Here is a 19,340-nt window from a genome sequence, read left to right on the forward strand (position 1 = left end):
GTACACCATTGCTTACTGACTACAATCCTCAACAGTTTTCCAGAAAATTACAATTTTTTTGAGAAGCAGTTCAAAAGTATGAGGCAAAAAATCCAGGACATTATACAAAGTTATGGACAATCGTGGTCTAGAGGATTTGTACTTTTTGTACCTTTTGTTTTAATGATATTTCGTGCATTTCCAGTGCAGTTTAGTAGTTAGTGGTCTTCCAAGCCTTAGTTTCTTCTCCATATTTTTTTTCTTTTAAAATGACTTCCATTTCTTGTAAACTTTGTTCTAAGCTTAGTTAAAAGACCTTAACTCAGAAGTATAGAAATTTACAGACTTTTAAAGCAAAAGAAAAGTGTACATTAATCTTTTACTTTTTCTGATCCTTTAGACCATAGTAGCACAGACAAGACTAATCATCTTTCTGATGCTCCTAAACTTTAAGTAGATAAGGAGAGTCTTCATAACACAACATTAAAAACATAAACCAGTGGGTACTTTCTTGAAAGTTTTGCTGCATCCAAAGTCATCAAATGAGAATTCTGGACCTGACCTTCTGAGGAAGATGAATATTTATCCATTTGTTGGAGATATGATGCCCCCCCCCATTCCATTCTGTAGGAGAGGAGTTAGTCTGCATCCCTGCATTTTCTTAAAACCCCATTGCCCCAGTGGATACATTCCTGGAGAAGAAGTGGTAGTGGGGAAAGTTGCTTCTCTACCTTCCCTTGCAGTGAAATGGTGTCAAAAGACAAAACATTTCAAATAGTAAGGAAGCCTTTTTTCCATCTGAGATTCATTCATGTATCTCTGAAAAATGCCTTGGAGACACCACACATTTCTGCCACTCCCTCATCAGAGGCCATCCTGATGATTATAGTGATATCTAAGTCTGGATACCTGTGTGACACATGTCCATGTCTGAACTGAATACTTTTTACAGGGAGTGGACCACTGATACCCATATTTGCAGTGATAAGGTCTCAAGGGATCAGACTCTGCTTGCTGGATGTCTGTTATGATTTACCTGTTGATGACCAAACATCTGCATAGGAGTACTCTCGATTTATGCATAAGGCAATGCAGGTTGCTACAGAAGCTTCCAGTTGAAGGATTTCTACTATAAAGTGGAGAGATAAAAAGACTCTTCCCCTTCTGCACCATCCTCTAGTTATGAAGAGAATCAGGATTCCTTTGCTTGTTTAGACCCAAATGGTTGTCTCATTGGCCTAGATATGGAATCTGAAGATACAGACTCCTCACCATCTGATACTTCACTGAAGGAAATGTTTTGAGGGCTAAAAATTACTTCTGGAAAAAAGTATTTTAAAATGTGCAATGTAGAACTGTCTTCAAAAATAATGTATGTGAAGTTGTTGCAGCTTCCACAACCTAAAGCTGTTTGGCTGACCTCTCATTTATTCACATGAGAATATCTTTGATGCAATTTCTGTAGTCAGTATTTCCTTCCAGCTGTGCCAAAGACATCTTAACACATTTAAAAGAGTGCTAGGGCAGGGCAGGTTCCTGTATAAAATCCAGTGGCAGTTGTCATTGATCATGTTGCACTTCAGGAATCTGAAAAAAAAATTACTTTTGTTACTTTTTTGAATGCTAAGAGAGTAGATCTTGAGATAGGTTTAGGTAGCTAGTTTATATCTCTGCAGCCATCAAATATGTAAGAATTGAAAGAACTGTATGATATTGTAAATACTGGAAATAACTGGAAGAAATGTCTTCATCTTTTATTACCTAGAACTGTGCTGAAAAAGTGCCATTCTCTCCTTTATGTGCCAGTTCTTGGTTTACTATGTAGTAGTAGTGTACAGTGGAGGTAGATATCAACAATAGCCAAATCAAATCTTACTGTCTCAAGTAACAGTGCTGATGAACTGAAATAGACTGAATTGCACTGTCCATAGCTTCTGCACTCATTCATCATCTCCTTTCGGCTTATCCCGGTTAGGGGTTGCCACAGCAGAACAACTGTCGTACTTGGAATTATTCCTTCTGCAGTAAGTGAGTGTCTGTGCCAAACGTCTGTGGACTGCAGTGCTATGACTTTCTGTGTATCAGTCCAAACTAACTTATTAACTTCTGAATCTAAGTATCTCTCAAAGTAATACTAAAACCCTGTAAATTTCCCACACATTCTACATTCCCTTTTAACCTTAGTTCCTAAGCCTTGTGCCATCTAAACAAGATCTGTTTGTACTCAGAGTACTGTACATTATGTTAGCACATTTTATTCTTATCAATATTCTTAACTGGAGGTTATTCATTTGTATCCCTTACTGAAACATTCCTTTCTATTGAAACTGCATGTAAAATGTAAAATATAAAATGAAGATATAGGCCTGCTTTAACATGGATGCATTTCCAGCCCTATGTAAAGAAAATACCGTATTTATGTCTAGCAAACTACATTTAAGTGAAACCTGATCTTACAGGATACAAAACCAGATAATTAGCAAACCCATATGGCTGAAAGGAAAGATGATGTCTTCCTTAAAGAGAAGGCTACCATCTTGACTCAAACAACAGAAATATTGAGGACGCATAATCAAATGTGGTTAAGATGCTGTGGATGACGCAGAGCTGCTGCTTCTAGTCATAGATATAGGGATGTGTATATATATATATATATATATATATATATCCCAACCAGTATACATTCTATTCAATCCTCATTTCGTTTTAAAAAAGAGCTGAAGAACTATCTTGCTAACTCTCTCTCCTGTACCTGTCAGCACCCAACCTAACCCATACTTCACCCAGTTGTTAGACTATAACAATCTTTCCTCTCCTTACTGTAATATAACGTTCATAAATACTAGTGCTTTAATCCCTCAGCTCTGCCACTGAGTAATACTATACTTAAATCTCATCTTTCTCTTCATTACCTACTATATTTTTCACTCCACTCTTGCTCTTCTCATACCCTGCTTTCTTTCACTCCCTTAACTCCCCTATACTGTCCTATCTATTTCACCCCTTCAGTTTATTTCTCCTTTCTCTTCCAACTCTGTTTTAGTCACTAAAGATGTACAAGAGCTTTTTTCTGATGCCCTATTTGTAAATCTTTATTCTTACTACAGATCTCCACCACTTCTACTTTTTAGCTATTGTTTTTGCTTAATTTTATCCTGTGTTAATTTTTTCCACTACCACATTATTGTATTTTTGCTATGTACCCATATTTCATTCATGGCATGAATACTTGTAGTTATATATACAAATTCATATTGCTTGCAATGTATGCTTTGTCAGTATTTTTAGTTATTGTTATTGTTACTGTTATTATTACTGTTATTTTGTGTGGAGCTTTTCTCTTCGGATCTCCACTGAAAATGGGTCACCAGATCAGTAGATAACCTGATTAACAAATGACAAATAAATGTATATATATATATATATATATATATATATATATATATATATATATATATATATATATATATATATATATATATATATATATATATATATATATATATAAAATAAATACAGATATAGATATGTAGATATAGATATCCATATAATAATCTCTGCTACTTCATGGACATCAGAAATGTACAGAGTAGAACACACAAATGCAGTCTGTTCAGTCTGGCTTTTCTTGATGCTCGTAATGTGAAACTGCAGCCACAAACTTCAAGGAACATTTGGATATTGAAAGAGATCCAACAGACGACTGGCATTCACCTCTGGTTTTAATCTATTCATATTTTGAATTATTGTAGCAGTAATTCTGTTATTTAGACATTTACTGTTTGTAGTGGCCATGATCACTCAGCTTATCCTTCCTTACAAAAGTAAATATCCACAGACTGCTCAAACACTGTGTGTCTTGTAACTTAACATTAAAATTACTTCATTAAATTGTTTTGTTAGCAGTTGCCATGTTTCTTATTGTCCTACAAGTGCATTCATCCAGCCTTGTTGCTTATTGTTGGTATTGTCTATATTGTCTTCTGCAATAGATATCCTTAAAATAAATTTTCCTGATTCTAAATGAATGGTATTTAGATTTATTTGTGCATACACAGAAGTAATCTAAAGCTGTTCTGTCATTGTGCTGTCGGTTAAAATATGTATTTCCTTTATATTACATTTTTGCAAAATATCCACTGTTGTACTAAATAGGGCACATTATTTTTTTATAATAGAATTGCTCGAATGATTCGCCAGGAAAGAGGAAATGCCCTTCTTGTTGGTGTTGGAGGCACAGGCAAGCAGTCACTTACAAGACTTGCCAGCCATATGTGTGGTTACAAATGCTTTCAAATTGAATTGAGCCGGGGTTATAACTATGAAAGCTTCCATGAGGATTTAAGAAAGCTTTATAAAATGGCAGGAGTAGAAGACAAAGATATGGTCTTTCTTTTCACAGACACGCAGGTACAGTATATGGAGTTATAGTAAGTACAAAGTTTCAAAAATTATCTGCCACCTCCATTTTTCTAACTATTGCATCTTTTACTGACAAGTACACAGTCTTAAAAATAATGCTCTCAGATCTATACCCTTGCAGCTATTTTTATCTTTTATCTATTTTTATCTATTTTTTCATCTTATCAAAGTGATTGTGATATTTTATCTGAATTTCACTGACCTATGACTTTCAGTCTACCAAAGCTGCTCAGAGTTTGGCCTTCTTAGCCAGAGATCTGAATTCAATCCTAATGAAATCCAAAACATTCTGTGAATTCTACTGAAAAATAAGTATTATTTTACCTTCTTTAGACTTTTAAACTGTTTGCAACTGTTTTTCTTCCTACTTTAAACAGTTTGTATAGTTTGTGACTGTGTTTTCTGCACTGCCTATTTACAGTACTTGAACAATTTATAGCATAGGCTAGATTCAGACTTGCTGAATTTAGAATGTTTGGGATTTTCTGAGCACTAATGCCAGCCATCATACATTAGGAGGTCCCTCCTGCACCCTTGTGGCAGAACAGTGTAGTCAAGGACCCATCTGAGTTGGTGTTGTTGGAACAAGACTCAGTCTTAGGCTTTCCGATTGGTTGGATTGTTTGATAACTGTTTTTCTTAGCTGATACTTAAACACAGCGTTTGCTAGGGTTTATACTCAGTTTACCAGAACAGCTCAGAGTTTGGCCTCCTTAGCTAGAGATCTGAAGTCAATCTGAAGGAAATCCAGGACATCCTGGGAATTCTACTGAAAAATACCTTCTTTACACTTTTAAAATGTTTGCAACTGTTTTGTCTCCTACTTTAAACTGCTTTTATTGTTTTTTGCAACTATTTTGCTGCCTACTTTAAACTGTTTTTATTGTTTGTGACTGTGTTTTCTGCACTATTTACAGTACTTGAACAATTTATAGCATAGGCTAGATTCAGACTTGCCGAATTTAGGCTGCTTGGCATTTTCTGAGCAGTAAAGCCAGACATCTTACATCAAGAGGGCCTTTTTGCACCCTTGTGGCAGAATAGTGTAGTCAGGGACCCATCTGAGTTGGGGATTGTTGGAATAAGTTTCATTCTTGGGCTTTCCTATTGGTTGGATTGTTTGAACTGTTTTACGTAGCTGATATTTAAACACAGCATTTGCACATAGCTGTGCACCATGCAGTGAGGATTAGTACTGCTGTGTAAGATTGGACACCCTTTGTTAAGGGCTTTAAAGTAGCTGATAAGTAGCTGTCTGGTGGAAGTGATATCTACCATATAGTCTAGACAAAAGGGAGCATAGCTAGTAAACCTGTGTTAGCCTTTCCCAGGTGTGTGTGTGTGTGTGTGTGTGTGTGTGTGTATACGTGTATATGTGTGTGTAAATCAAACCTGAAAAAGTGTGTGTGTGTCAGCTACTTAGGTAAGAACACAAAGCACTGGTTGGACAGATAGGTTGCTGGAGGTCTTGGCTTGGCCACCCAGCTGAGATTTCAACTATATAGCTGTGCCAGTGGAGAGTCTTACTGAGGTTCTGGAGAAAGATGGGGAAACCAGCCCCGGACTGACTGTGGTCTCTGTGTGCTCTTAAGGGAAATTGCACTTGATGCAGAGAACTGCATCTGGAAATGCTGTGCATGTACCTTGTCATCCTCCCAATGTACATCCCCCGCTGGTGATAGTGGTGAGGATTGATGTTCCTTGATTACTGTTGCCAATGGTGGGGCGTCACAGTATTTATTTATTTATTTTTGTTTACTGGGATGGTCTAACATGGAAGTGCCCCTTTTCAGCAGAGGCTAAGGGAGAAAAGCTCATTATTTAGTTCAGTACTAAAATATACAATATGCATGTGTAATGAATAAGTAAGTGAGGCTCAACAACATACACTACATAGTCGATTAAACATGACTTGCAGTAGATTAAGCATGATCAGGAACTGTAAACTAATACTTAGGGTAATTGTGGGCAGAGCATATCATAGCTGTATGTGGCATAGTTGGGGAAGGGCTCAATTGATACTAGCTTTGCAGGAAATATATAGTTATGGTAGTACTGAGGGGGAGAAAAATATTATTCTAGCTGAGGGTAAAGTAAGAGCAAAATCAAGGATAACAGATTTAGAGTAGACAGAGTTAAGTAGTGTTGAGAGAGAAAGTAGGGTAGTCTAGCCAGAGAGGTGGAGCAAGAGTGAGATCTATTATCCATTAGATGTTGCTTTAGATTTGGTTTAAGGGATTTAAGTGTAGTGTCTAGAAGAAATGGAATTTTATTCCACACTTTGGAGATTTGACATCAGAAAAGTAAATCACCTGCTGAATTGTTGGATTTTTATTACTTCAGTGCAGGTTTCTATTTGGTATATACTGAAGATTAATATTGGCCAGGTTTGGGCATTTTTTAGGTCTATGGATTAGAATATATGTGACACTCATTTGGGAGTAAAACAAGCAACATTTGTTGACCAGGATACAGAAATATAATGCATTGTTTAGCACACACAGCAAATGTTGACACAGTAAAGAAAAACTCAGATAACAAATTTTAACAGCAGTTACAACATAATACAGCGCCAAGGCAGTGCATGGCCTGCTCAGGGCAAAATATCGCAGTAAGGAATAAAATACAGTAACTTATTTAAAAGTATATTCAGATAAACTTAAATAGGTAGGGATATTCATGACAGATAGAAATAGGCTATTGAATCATATAGTACATAGAATCAAAAGGAAGGAATGTGGGAAAAATGCAGATATTAGTTTGTAAATAGTATGCAACAAAAACAAAAAACAAGGCAGATGAAGCAGCAATACGACCACATACAAAGATCCAACACAGTTTATTTCTTTCTCTGGTACAAACTACGCCTTCCAGGAGGATAAATATTCCAAACAATTACAGCTTATTTATACCATTCAAAAACCTTCATTACAAAAACTAATAAAATAATTACACAATTAAACAATCAATTAATTTGCAATAAATGTCATTCATAAAAACACTCTCCAATTGCATTCTACATTAATGCCCATAGGTGTCAGTGTATTATATTTTAATATGAAAACTGTCTCCTTATATAGCAACTTTTGTTTAACTAAATTATCATCAGTATTATAAACTACTACTTGTTCAAGAACCGTTGCTAATAAACCTTCAGCTGAACTATTATGATAGTCTTTAAAGTGTACTGCTAGCGGACTTTCTAATTTTTAATATGGTGATTTAGTAGATATTATTCCAACAAATATTAAATTTTCCTACAGGAGAGGGAGAAATTTAAAAGATATTTTAGTAAATGCTAAGTATTCTAAACCTAATGTTGATTTATTAAAGGAGATAGTTTTATTGGGAACATTTAAATGTGGGAATTGCATTTCGTGCAAATATATAAGTAGAACATTTGAATGTATAAATGGTAAAATTTTTAGATCTTGTGGGACTTTTCATTGTAATTCAGTAGCGATAGTGTATGCCATTAAATGTCCATGCGGACTGTTTTATATAGGTGAAAGCAAAAGGGCATTTAAGGTTCGACTTCAAGAACACATAAGGGATATAAAAAATAAAAAATTAGAAAGTCCGCTAGCAGTACACTTTAAAGACTATCATAATAGTTCAGCTGAAGGTTTATTAGCAACGGTTCTTGAACAAGTAGTAGTTTATAATACTGATGATAATTTAGTTAAACAAAAGTTGCTATATAAGGAGACAGTTTTCATATTAAAATATAATACACTGACACCTATGGGCATTAATGTAGAATGCAATTGGAGAGTGTTTTTATGAATGACATTTATTGCAAATTAATTGATTGTTTAATTGTGTAATTATTTTATTAGTTTTTGTAATGAAGGTTTTTGAATGGTATAAATAAGCTGTAATTGTTTGGAATATTTATCCTCCTGGAAGGCGTAAGCCGAGGCGCCAGAGAAATATATTAGTTTGTAAATAGTTGTTCACCCTGGGGAGTTGCAGGAGCAGGACCAGTTGTCCATATAATGTACTTTCAAGTGTTTTTTTTTAAATTGTGTGGTAGAGCTGTTAGTGGTCAGGAATCTAGGTAAAATATACCAAGCTTTAGAATCAGAACAGCTAAAGAGGGATTTTGCCAGAATTATTATTGTAGTTACTGACCTTTAGGTGGTTCTGATTACTAGAGCTTAGTGTTCTAGTGTTAGTATAGGGTTGGATTACATTCTGTAGTGCTAGGATTTTATCTGGGTGGTAGTATAACTTATGTACAAGTGACAGTTTAGTTGCTTAAGTGGTATACAGTGATGAGTCCTGTGTGAGGACCCAGAGGCAAACCTGGCAATCTTGTTGTAGCAAGAATTCAAGTTTGTTTAGGTCAGCCTTCTGTAGATTAGTGAGACTAGGGGAGGTGTAGAGGAGGGTAGACAATAGATGTGTTCTAGCAATTGTGTTTTTTGTGTGCTTAGTGAGAAAGTGTTTGTTACGATAGAGGAGGCCTAGTTTTTGTGGACTTTCTTGATGGTTTGGGATATGTGGATGTCAAATCTCAGGTTATTTTCTATTTCTACATGTAGTAGTTTTGTGTGGGTGGTAGGGGTGATCTTGGTGTTGCTGTTGGACAGTGAAATAAATTTGTCACTTGAGGGTGGAGATCTACATAGATTAAAAAGTTTTCTTTTGTTTGGGTTGAGAATTAGATAGGAGTTATTGAACCAGGTTTCAGCAACTGAGAAATAGTTTTGGGTTAGGGAGTGAAGGTCATTTAGAGTGGGGGCAATGCATATGAGGGTGGTATCATCTGCATATTGCACCACAGAGGCATGAGGAATGGAGGAGGAGAGCTGGTTAGTGAATAATGAGAAGAGTAATGGGCCAAGGACAGATCCCTGTGAGACTCCTAAGGATACTGGTAGATAAGTAGACAGTTGGCTTTGCCAGTGCACTGCTTATTGCCATCCTGATAGGTAGCTATTAAACCATGAGATTGAGGAGGGACTGATATTAAGGGTAGATAGTGGGTTAAGAAGCATATTATGACTGACCACATCAAAAGCCTTTGATAAATCCAAAAATACTGAAGAAACATAATGCCCACTGTTTCTGTGTTGGTTGACTCTGTTGGTAAAGGACACTAATGCAGTGGTAGTACTATGGGAGGGTCAGAAGCCATGCTGAGATTCAGATAGGAAATTGTAATCGAGAAGGTAGTGCATCAATTGGATGTGGAAAACTCTTTCTAACATTTTTGATAATGGTGATAGAATAGCTATGGGACAGTAGTTATTGAGTTCTATGGAGTTACCTCCTTTGTGTAGTGGAATTATATGGGAGCTTTTCCAGATGGTGGGTACCCTGCACTCCGATATGGATCTGTTAATGAGGATGGTGACAGGGTAGGCTATAGCATCTGAGGCTAACTGGAAGAATTCTGCTGATAAATTGTCAGCAGCTAGGGTGGTAGGTTTAAGTTTATGGAGGAGTTTTGAAATAGCTTTGATAGACAGTGGATGCAAGTTAAAACTGGGGGTATTATCCTGTTTGTTAGTATGTATTTTGTAGGGTGCTGGGACAGGGAAGTTAGCATTATTTTAGGTATCAGCAAGGGCCTGAACTGTTTTGGTGAAATAAGTATTACATTGAGTGGGAAAATTATCTTAGTTTTTTGAGATTGCTGGGGTTGGTGAGTTGACTCTTCCTGGTTTAAGAATAGAGGTTACTGCAGCCCAGAATTTTTGTGGGTTGTGAGCATATTTAACTTGGATGTTTTGGTAGTAATTTATTTTGTCTAGTTTCATTAGTTTCTTGGCTTTATTCCGGAGTTCTAGATACTTTTGTTTTGAAGTTTGGGTTTTGTATTTGTGGAATTGTATCCATGCTTTATCCCTTTCTTTGAGAATGGTTTTAGTGTCTTTGTTAGCCACTGAGCATAATTTGTCTTTATTCTAATAGTTTGTTGGGTACATGCATGTTTAATATTTGTAAGAAGGTTGAGTTAAAGTAGTGGACTGCTTCATCGAGTTAGTTGTGTCAATGGATTTCAGTTACAGCATTTTAGGGAGAAAATAAAACTATCAAGATTAAAGTTGTTTTTGTTCCTAACAACTCTGAAGGATGATTGATTTATATGGTGAGGTCTGGCTGTTATCAGGTAGGGTAGCTGATGATCCCTCAGACAGTCAGGAAGGCAGGCCGACTGGGAAGAAAGGGAGGGATTGGCTGTAAGGATCCAATCCAGTATGGACTGACGCTTAGATGCTTTGTCTGTTCTAGTGGGGGATAGAATCATTTGGGTAAACCCATGGAGGTTAATGTGGGTAGAAGGATTGCTGTTGGAGCACTTGAGCCAGTCTATGTTAAAGTCACCAAGTACCACAGTTTCCTGAGGTAGGGAGTTAGAGATGAATTCTAAAAGGTTTTCCATGGTGGTGATGTTATTACCTGGAGGGATATATCCCCCTATGGTATTAATGTGTTTGTGTGGGTTTAGTTTTAATTTTGTGATGATGAGGTCTACATTATCACTGCTAGCAATATCAATATCAACTTTTTCAAGGATGAGGTGATTTTTGAAGACTATGGCTACCCCCCCCAACACACACACACACACACACACACACACACACACACACACACACCTTTACCTAGTACCTAATGAATCTTGTGACACTTATTACAGATTGTGGAAAAATGTTTCTTTTGCATTTTAAAGTTGACACAAAAGTTATATATTTCCGGAACAGAAAAAATCTACCTTTCATGAGTGCTTAAACTGTCTCTATCAGAGCCAATAGTATTTATCAGTGAACAGCACATTCCTGAAGATTAGTAGCTATAAGTAAATTATTTTCCTTCCTTTTTGAATTATTTTTTTATTTATTTTTTTAAATGAACAGATTGTTGTTGAGGAATTTTTAGAAGACATAAACAATATATTAAACTCTGGAGAGGTACCTAACCTGTTTGAGAAAGATGATCTGGAACAAGTTCTTGGAGCAACAAGACCTAAAGCAAAACAAGCAGGAATATCTGAGGGGAACAGAGATGAGGTAAGTTTTATTTAATTTCATAATTACTGCATCATTAGATGTAAACTATATAACAGGTGCTATTTTGTATAGGGGTATCTTTTATTTTTAGAATTCAAATAATCATATTTTCAGTGTCCTTCATAAAAATGTGTGCACAAAATTTAGAGTAAACAAGCAGCTGCTGCATGACTAATGTCTGTTTTTACTCAACCTTTTACTTTGTAGTGCAAATAAACCACTCTGTACTCTGTTGACATATTCTTAATAACCACTTCATTGTGCCATTTTAAATTCTGAAACTACATCCTTTACACTTTTCATCTGAATACAGGTTTACTGTAATTGTTATCTGTGGAAGTTTCACTGAATATGTTGGTTATGGGGGACAAGAAGTTGCAAACACATATGCTTTAATTATTAACAACAAAAATGCAGAGCTGATTTGAACTGAACACTGTATACCTGTCAGCTTAGAGACTTAGTGGTTGAATATACATTGCATCAACTTATACCATTAGCTTTTCACCTGACATGTTCTTCTTACTGTCTAGTGCTGGGCAGTCTGAGTTTGATTGGCAGCTCAGATGTAGGAAGAGCTTGGTATTGAGATGGTGGCTCCAGTTAGCCAATCACTGTCAAGCAAGTAGAGGCTAGCAAGACAGTAAGTATGGCCAAGACTGGAGATATGGATTTGAGTCTACCAAGGTGGAGATGGTAGCCCTCTGCATTGCGTGTGTGTAAGCATGCATACACTGGGGTCAGGTGTTGTAGGGCCTTCTGTAGTGACACAGGTACTCACATTAAGCCACAATGGCAGGGTTAGGGCCATAAGTGGAAACAAAATGTGATGGCTGCTGAACTGATGGCCACTGTGAGTGGTTGCCTCTTCACAGGGAACAAATGAGCCAGGAATGGTTCTTACCTTATTTGGAAAGAATGGGCCAATAGAGCACCAAGAGGACTGATGAGTGGCAGGTACTGTAGAACTAAAAACATGTATGCCTTTATTTTGACTCATATGACTTGGGGAACTGTGGGTTTTGTATTCATAATTTGATAAGCACATGATACTGCAAAATTAAATTTTTGTGAACTTGAATATAAAGACTAGGATCACTATGTATGCAAGTTTACACTTAACCAGAAATGTTGTGGTCTTGGTGTGAGAACAGTATAAAGGTATAATCATGATGTCATATTATTTTTTTTTTGTAAAGCACTCATTTTATTTAAGGAAACTCCAAGGATATTTGTTCAGAAATATAATAGCTATCAAACCTATTATTTGGAGAAGATGGGTGTTATAATCGGTCTTATCAAATCTAAGCACCCCCAAAAATCCATCCTACTCTGAGGTTCAGTGGCCATGATGAAGGTTCATTTTAACTAAAAAAATATGACTGGTTTTCCTGTGCATTGAGGATTTGGTGGAATCCACCAGACATTTTGGTTACTGAGGTATTTAGTGAAAAGGACTTAATGAAACCCTGTTTGCCATATGGGCAAATCCTAACTGCGATAATGGACCCTAGTCAAGTAGTCATGATAAATAATAACTCAAGGAATGATAATCTTTTGTGCTCTTGAGACATTCTTTCCCATTTAATACAAAGGGTTGAAGTGTCATGTCAGCTGCTGTCATGTCCCTTTTGATTCAAAGTGGCTCTCCTACCTTCTTTGACAGTTATGACTGACTGTTACAGGATTTTTCTCACACAATCCATCCACTTCATTGCTGGATACCCTCATTTCCTCTTGTCCTCTTCCAGTCTGTGCCAAACCTTCTTCACCAGATTTCTTCTCCTTTTCTGCACATGTGCCCAAATCACCATAATGTGTTCTCTTTTATCTTCTCTGCAATTGGAGCTACTTTGGCTTCTGCTCTGATGTCCTCATTTCTTTGTCTGTTCTATAGTGCACATCCTGATACCCATTTCAGGCACTTCATCTCCATCATCACTAGCTTCCTCAACTGCTCTGCCTTTACTGCCCAGATTTCTGTACCATACAGTAGTATTGGTCACACCACTGTTTTATACATTTTACTTGTCAGCTTCTTTAGCATTCTTCTGTGATTAACTACGTCCACCACTCTGTGCCATGTGGTTGTAGCCCATCTGATTCTAGCTTTGACCTTCTCATTCAGACTTCCCTTCTCCTCTAGCACCCTTCCCAGAGACTTGAAGCTGGTAACCTGTTCCACTGTCTTCTCTTTTATCTCAATTTTCAACTTCTTCTGAGTTCCTCCATTTGCTGTCATTACAATTGCCTTGTCTGTACTCAGTCTCATCTTATGTGACTTCAGTTTTGCATTCCATTCCCTTACCCTTTGCTGAAGTTCTTGCTCAGAGTCATACCTGTAATGCCACATTGTCTGCATACAGCAATTTTGTTGATCTGTCCCCTCCAACCTGCTTGCTGATGTAGTCCATTACCAGTATGAACAGCAGTGAAGTTAGAGCTGAACCCTCATGCACACACCCACTCCCATTGGGAACCCATCTGTGAGACTGAACACTGTTCATACTTGAGTCATTGGTTCCTTATACATAGCTTGCACTAATTCTACCAGTGCTGGTAGGATTTCAAACTGCCACAGGACTGCCCAAATCAGCTTTTTGGAACCTCATCATATGCTCTCTCCAAGTCTAGGAACACCCAGTTGGACTCTTTTCTCATCTCTACCTTCCTCTCAACTATCTGTGTCACTGCAAACATTGAGTCAGTTGTGCTACATCATAATCTGAATCTGAATTGCTCATCTCCCATCTTTCTACTACTCTGTGTATTCATTTATCAGTCACCCTTTCCATACATTTTGTGCAATGTGACAGGAGTTTGATACCTCTGTACTGCCCAGAGTTGTGGTGGTCCCCTTTGTTCTTGTACAGTGGCACTAGCATGCTTATTCTCCAGTCATCTGAGATATGCCTTTTTTTCCACACTGCTATGAGTACCCTCAGGAGTCATTTCTTCCCCAACTCACCCAACATCTTGATCATATCTGCTTTGCCTTCATTTGAGCCTGCTCCGTTCCCTGACTTCATGTTCCTTAGTGCTGTTCTTACCTCTTCTAGGGTGACCTTCTTCTATTGTAGACTGTGTTTGGGACAGTGCAGCTTCTGTGAGGTTTTCTTCATTCAGAAGCTCCTGAAAGTACTCTTTCCATCTACTTTTAATTTCATGTGGGCTTGTGAGCATGTTGTTATTGGCATTTCTTATGACGGATATCTGACTATTTTATTTCCTTTATGATATGCATTTCCAAAGGTAATGAAAAGAAGTAAATATATAATTTTCACATCTGTTTCACTGCCTGCCTTCCTGTTATGTAAAATATGTAGTTATAAAGATGTGATTTGTATGAGATAGTTGCATTAAATTTGAGTTAGCTATAGGCTGGATTTATTTTTCACATATTCAAAAATTGTAACTATTTCAGAAATGACTTTCACTAGATTCACTCTAATACTTTTAATACTTACAGAGCATAATATATTATTGGAAGTATGGCAGTGTTACTGCATAAAGGGGATTTCTGAAAGTCATAAAAAAGCATTCTTATGCCTTTGCTATAGAGATTATAAAATTTCTGGCTCATTTTCTGGTAGCTTTACAACAAACTAGAAAAGCTCTAGATCTGAGCAAATAATTATTCCCCAAAAGAAGCTGACACATTTGGTACGAGGGCAGGACATACACCTATGGTTTCAGCAAACCATATTCAGTTGTATTTATTGGTTTTGGAGGGCTATGGTGAGGGACAGGCAATGAAAGACCAAGTATGTTTTAACTTCATATTGGGTCTGAGAGTGGGAGTCATATTCTAAGGAGTTGCATTCCTAATTATAAAATGCCAGTTGAGATGAGAGGTTAACACAGTGGAGACTGCCTTGCTGTACCATAGGATGGGCTTTCAGGCATAATCTGTGGCCTTGAAGGAATACCCCCCCCCAATTAATTAGCTTATTTAGTGCTAACTCATAAACAAGTCAAATGAGCCCGAGGGCACATAGGATATAAAAACATCCCCCCATTCACTTCTGAAACAATGCCCTCCCCTTTCTCCAGCATGACATGGGTCAGCTGTGAGGAAATGAATGGGCAAGGGCATATGCTCTGGTTGCCATTTGAAAGGACATAATACCACAGTGGAAGATGAGAAACAAAAATCTGTCCTTCAGAATTGTATTTTCTTGCAGTAACATATAAATTCATTAACGTCATTGTGTAGATTTTGCAGATACATAGACTTAAGAACAGATTCCAGATAATGATAGCCACTATTAGTGAAAGTTCACATTCAAATTTACCTAAAAATCTACCTCTACAGTTGACATGACTCTCCTAAAGAGGAACACGCACATAACCCTGTTGAAGAAATTGCCAGACAGCTTTATTTTCTTATAATACAATAGTTATAAAATAATTTTGTGAAACGTACTTAACAGCTATCTGAATCTACAAAGACAACTAGCTTTAAATAGAAAGCTATAGTATAAGTAATGATTTTAACAGATCATTCAGATAAATTGTTGTTTAAAAAGTTAAACCAACATTTAAAGCAAACTTTTTTGAAAATATATTAAACATTATTTACAGCCTGGTATATTATGGCATATTCTTAAAACAGAGGCAGGAAGAAAAATCAGTGTTTTTCAGTTATGTCATAAGATGTAAAAGAGTCGAACCAGTTCTCTGTCTCAGCTCATTTATTACATTCACTACTTGATGTTCTTCAGCTGACTGTAAATGACAGTCTGGGAAAGCTCACTGAGCTCTTTGCTTTCCAGTGTAGTTTGTCTTTTCACCCCTAAATTGACCAGACAGTCTTACACTTCTTACTTACCCAGATGGTTAGTTAAAGATGGAGAAGGACAGAGATGGAGAACACATGAACAACTTCAGTAACTGACACCTCCCTGTGTTGGCTGTAGAGCTTTCTTCCAAGGCATGGTCTGCGGTGCTGGCTGTTTGTTGTATATTTCCACATGCTGAACTACAACTACAATTCTATGCAGTTCTTTTTTTTTTTTTTTACATCTTTATTAAACAAGACATTTTTTTAAACGAGACCTAGGTACATATAAATTTAATAGAAAGAAAAAAAACATACGAACATTTCTTTTGTTATTTTCTTGTAGTATACATTTTAACAATTTTCATTCACTCCAGCATTACATGAATTGCTCAGTTATTGCCTTCCAATAAATTTACTCCTCCTCCAGAAAACTACTCTGCATGTGTTATTCCCATGAACTCCATTCATTTCTATGTAGATTGTTTGTTGCTTTTTCTAAAGAGGCCACTTCTAAGTCTTTTATCTCCTTTACAGTATTCAATACTTCAGCCTCTCTAAAGATATAGAGGGAGAAAGTAATGACTGGAGCTCAGGCAACTGATGGAGTGGCAGGGAGGAGTGGTTGGTGTTACCATCCCAAGGTGTGGACATTCTTGAGGGCAGTCCCTACACAAGGATCTCCAGTAGAGGCTGGTAATGTGAGGAGGTGGCCATAGTCGAACAGGGATTAGGGCAGAGACATTGACTGTGTTGCTGCAGAAGTGGGGAGATAAGTCAACACTTCCCTATTGCATGCCCACCATATGGTTACTACCAAGAGATAACAGGGTACAACATAACATCAAAGATCCCCTGTCAGTTGGGAAGACACCTAGACCCCCCAGGGCACACTTAGGATCTCTGCCAGCCCCACCCTACATGAAGGAAGTAAGGAGGTAATGAGAATACTTGTAGAGCCAAGCTATGGACATGAGGCACTGGGGTATGGTACTATAGGATGATGCAGCCCCCCCCCCCCAAAAAAAAATTCAATACTTCAGTTACAGTTGGTTTTGATTTTAATTTATTTATTTACTTTTTGTGCCAATAGCATAGCATTAAACTTCTTTAGACCATATTCTGTCTCAACAATTCAGATCCTATATCCCAGCTCAAAATAATTATTTCCTTAATTATAACCATTTACTCCCACAACATTTCTAACAAAGTATTCTCTTTAGAATTTTTAAAATCTGCCATCTCATTGAAAAACAAAAAAGCTTTTCCCAATTACCACTCTCTTTTTCCCATCACACCTCCAGTATTTGATATCTACCTGAGGAAATCATTTCTTGAAAGGCCTATTGAGTTCAGCACTCATCCAGGTCTGCTGTATCACTAGCGGGTGGCCATAAATGGTCATAGTCTCCATCTTTCCAATCAAATGGGTAAGCCACCATTGACTGTTAATCTCCGTCCTCCTGAGAAGCTCTCCTACTTTGGACACAATAGAAGAGTCTGCGTGGGTTATGTTCAGGCAGCACATTGAGATAGAACTTTACTGACTTTAAGTAACTTATATACAAACTAACTACTGCAATCATGCATGCTCTGTCTCTGGCTCTTCTCTCTAATTGGCACTAGGAATAGCACGTGTCTAACATTTATATGTGCATGCACAGTCTTGACATGCTTCTTAAAGACATAGCACACCTCACATATGCACTCTGATCTACATCCTCCCTCTGAGAAAAATAGATTATACAATGTCATGAATCTGTTTGACATGCAGAAATCACAGGCATTTTTTTGTCATGAATCTATACAATATTAATACACACATATATATATAATATATATATATATATATATATATATATATATATATATATATAGTTCATAGGTTCATAGATTAGTACTAGGCTAACTGCCCTTGTGTGTATATATATATATATATATATATATATATATATTTATATATCTATCTATATATATATATATATCTATCTATATATATATATATATATATATATATATATATATATATATATACATATATACACACAGTCAAGTCCACGTTGCTGTGTATTTCACACTTGGCTTAGATATTCATCAATAACATGTGACATAAAACTGGGAATTGGATTTAGCAACTGGAACAGTCTCTTTACAATGTTCGATCTTTGGAGTTTTCGGAACATCATCAGGAATGTAATCAGAGGTTCGAACACACTTTGGGATGGAAACAACATCTGGTTCACTCTGGGATTCAGAACCTACATCACAGAAACAATGTTGTGATGGTGATGATGATGATTCTGGTACAGGAAGATGATGTCTAAGATTCCATCAATACTGTACAATCTCGGATTCTATAAGAAATGGCTCGGAACAAATGCTAGTAATCTGACCAATCCAGTTGAGACCTTTCACTGTTTGTATTCTCACCGTTTCTCCTTCCCTCATTGGACGAAGTGATCTACTCAATTTGTCATAACTGGACTTCTGGATGGTGCACTTCTTGGATAATTGAGCTTTGATGGTCTTATTGTTCTTAGCTTTAGGCTTTAATAAACTGGAACTAATAGTAGCATAGTTCTGATATGCATGAGAAGAAGACTTTGAGCAGGTGAGCCAAGAATATCATTACAAGGTATGTTTCTGAGATTAAGCAAATTCAAAATTACATCTGTGTTATCAGGCTTTGACCTTTCAAGTAATTGTTTTGTACTCTGCACTGCATGTTCAGCTAGACCATTTTGACTGTGGATATTCCGGACTGCTAGTGACATGTACAAAGTCCCACTCTCTTACAAATTTCTGAAATGTCTGAGTAGTAAATTGAGTACCATTGTCAGAAATAACTTTGTGTGGATGACCATGGACTGAGAAATTACGTTTCAACTTAGTAATAAAAGCAGTATAAGTTAGATTAGATAATAGATGAAGCTCAAACCAATTTGAATAAGAGTCTACCAGTACCAAATACGGTTGATTATTCCACTCAAAGATATAATTTGCAACAGTTTACCAAGGTAGTTCAGGAATTTGACTTAGCTGAAGTGGTCCTCTTTGCAAATGCAATCTAGTATTGCATACTGAACAAGAAGAAAGTACACTGTCAATATCTTTCGGTAAGGTAGGCCAAAACACCAATT

At 36.8% G+C, this 19,340-nt stretch overlaps 1 protein-coding gene across 1 annotated transcript in view; it reads left to right on the forward strand.

Annotated features, from left to right (window-relative positions):
• DNAH6 (dynein axonemal heavy chain 6) overlaps positions 1-19,340 on the forward strand; it is a 5,071,261-nt gene that overhangs the window by 3,292,637 nt on the left and 1,759,284 nt on the right. The window contains exons 47-48 of the mRNA XM_044059309.1: positions 4,158-4,389; positions 11,268-11,420. Coding sequence (XP_043915244.1) covers positions 4,158-4,389; positions 11,268-11,420 — 385 coding nt within the window. The remainder of the gene's footprint in view (positions 1-4,157; positions 4,390-11,267; positions 11,421-19,340) is intronic.

The sequence above is a fragment of the Protopterus annectens genome, chromosome 17.part0 (genome assembly GCF_019279795.1).
Source record: "Protopterus annectens isolate FY-2018-M chromosome 17.part0, PAN1.0, whole genome shotgun sequence".
NCBI classification, from domain to species: Eukaryota; Metazoa; Chordata; order Ceratodontiformes; family Protopteridae; genus Protopterus; species Protopterus annectens.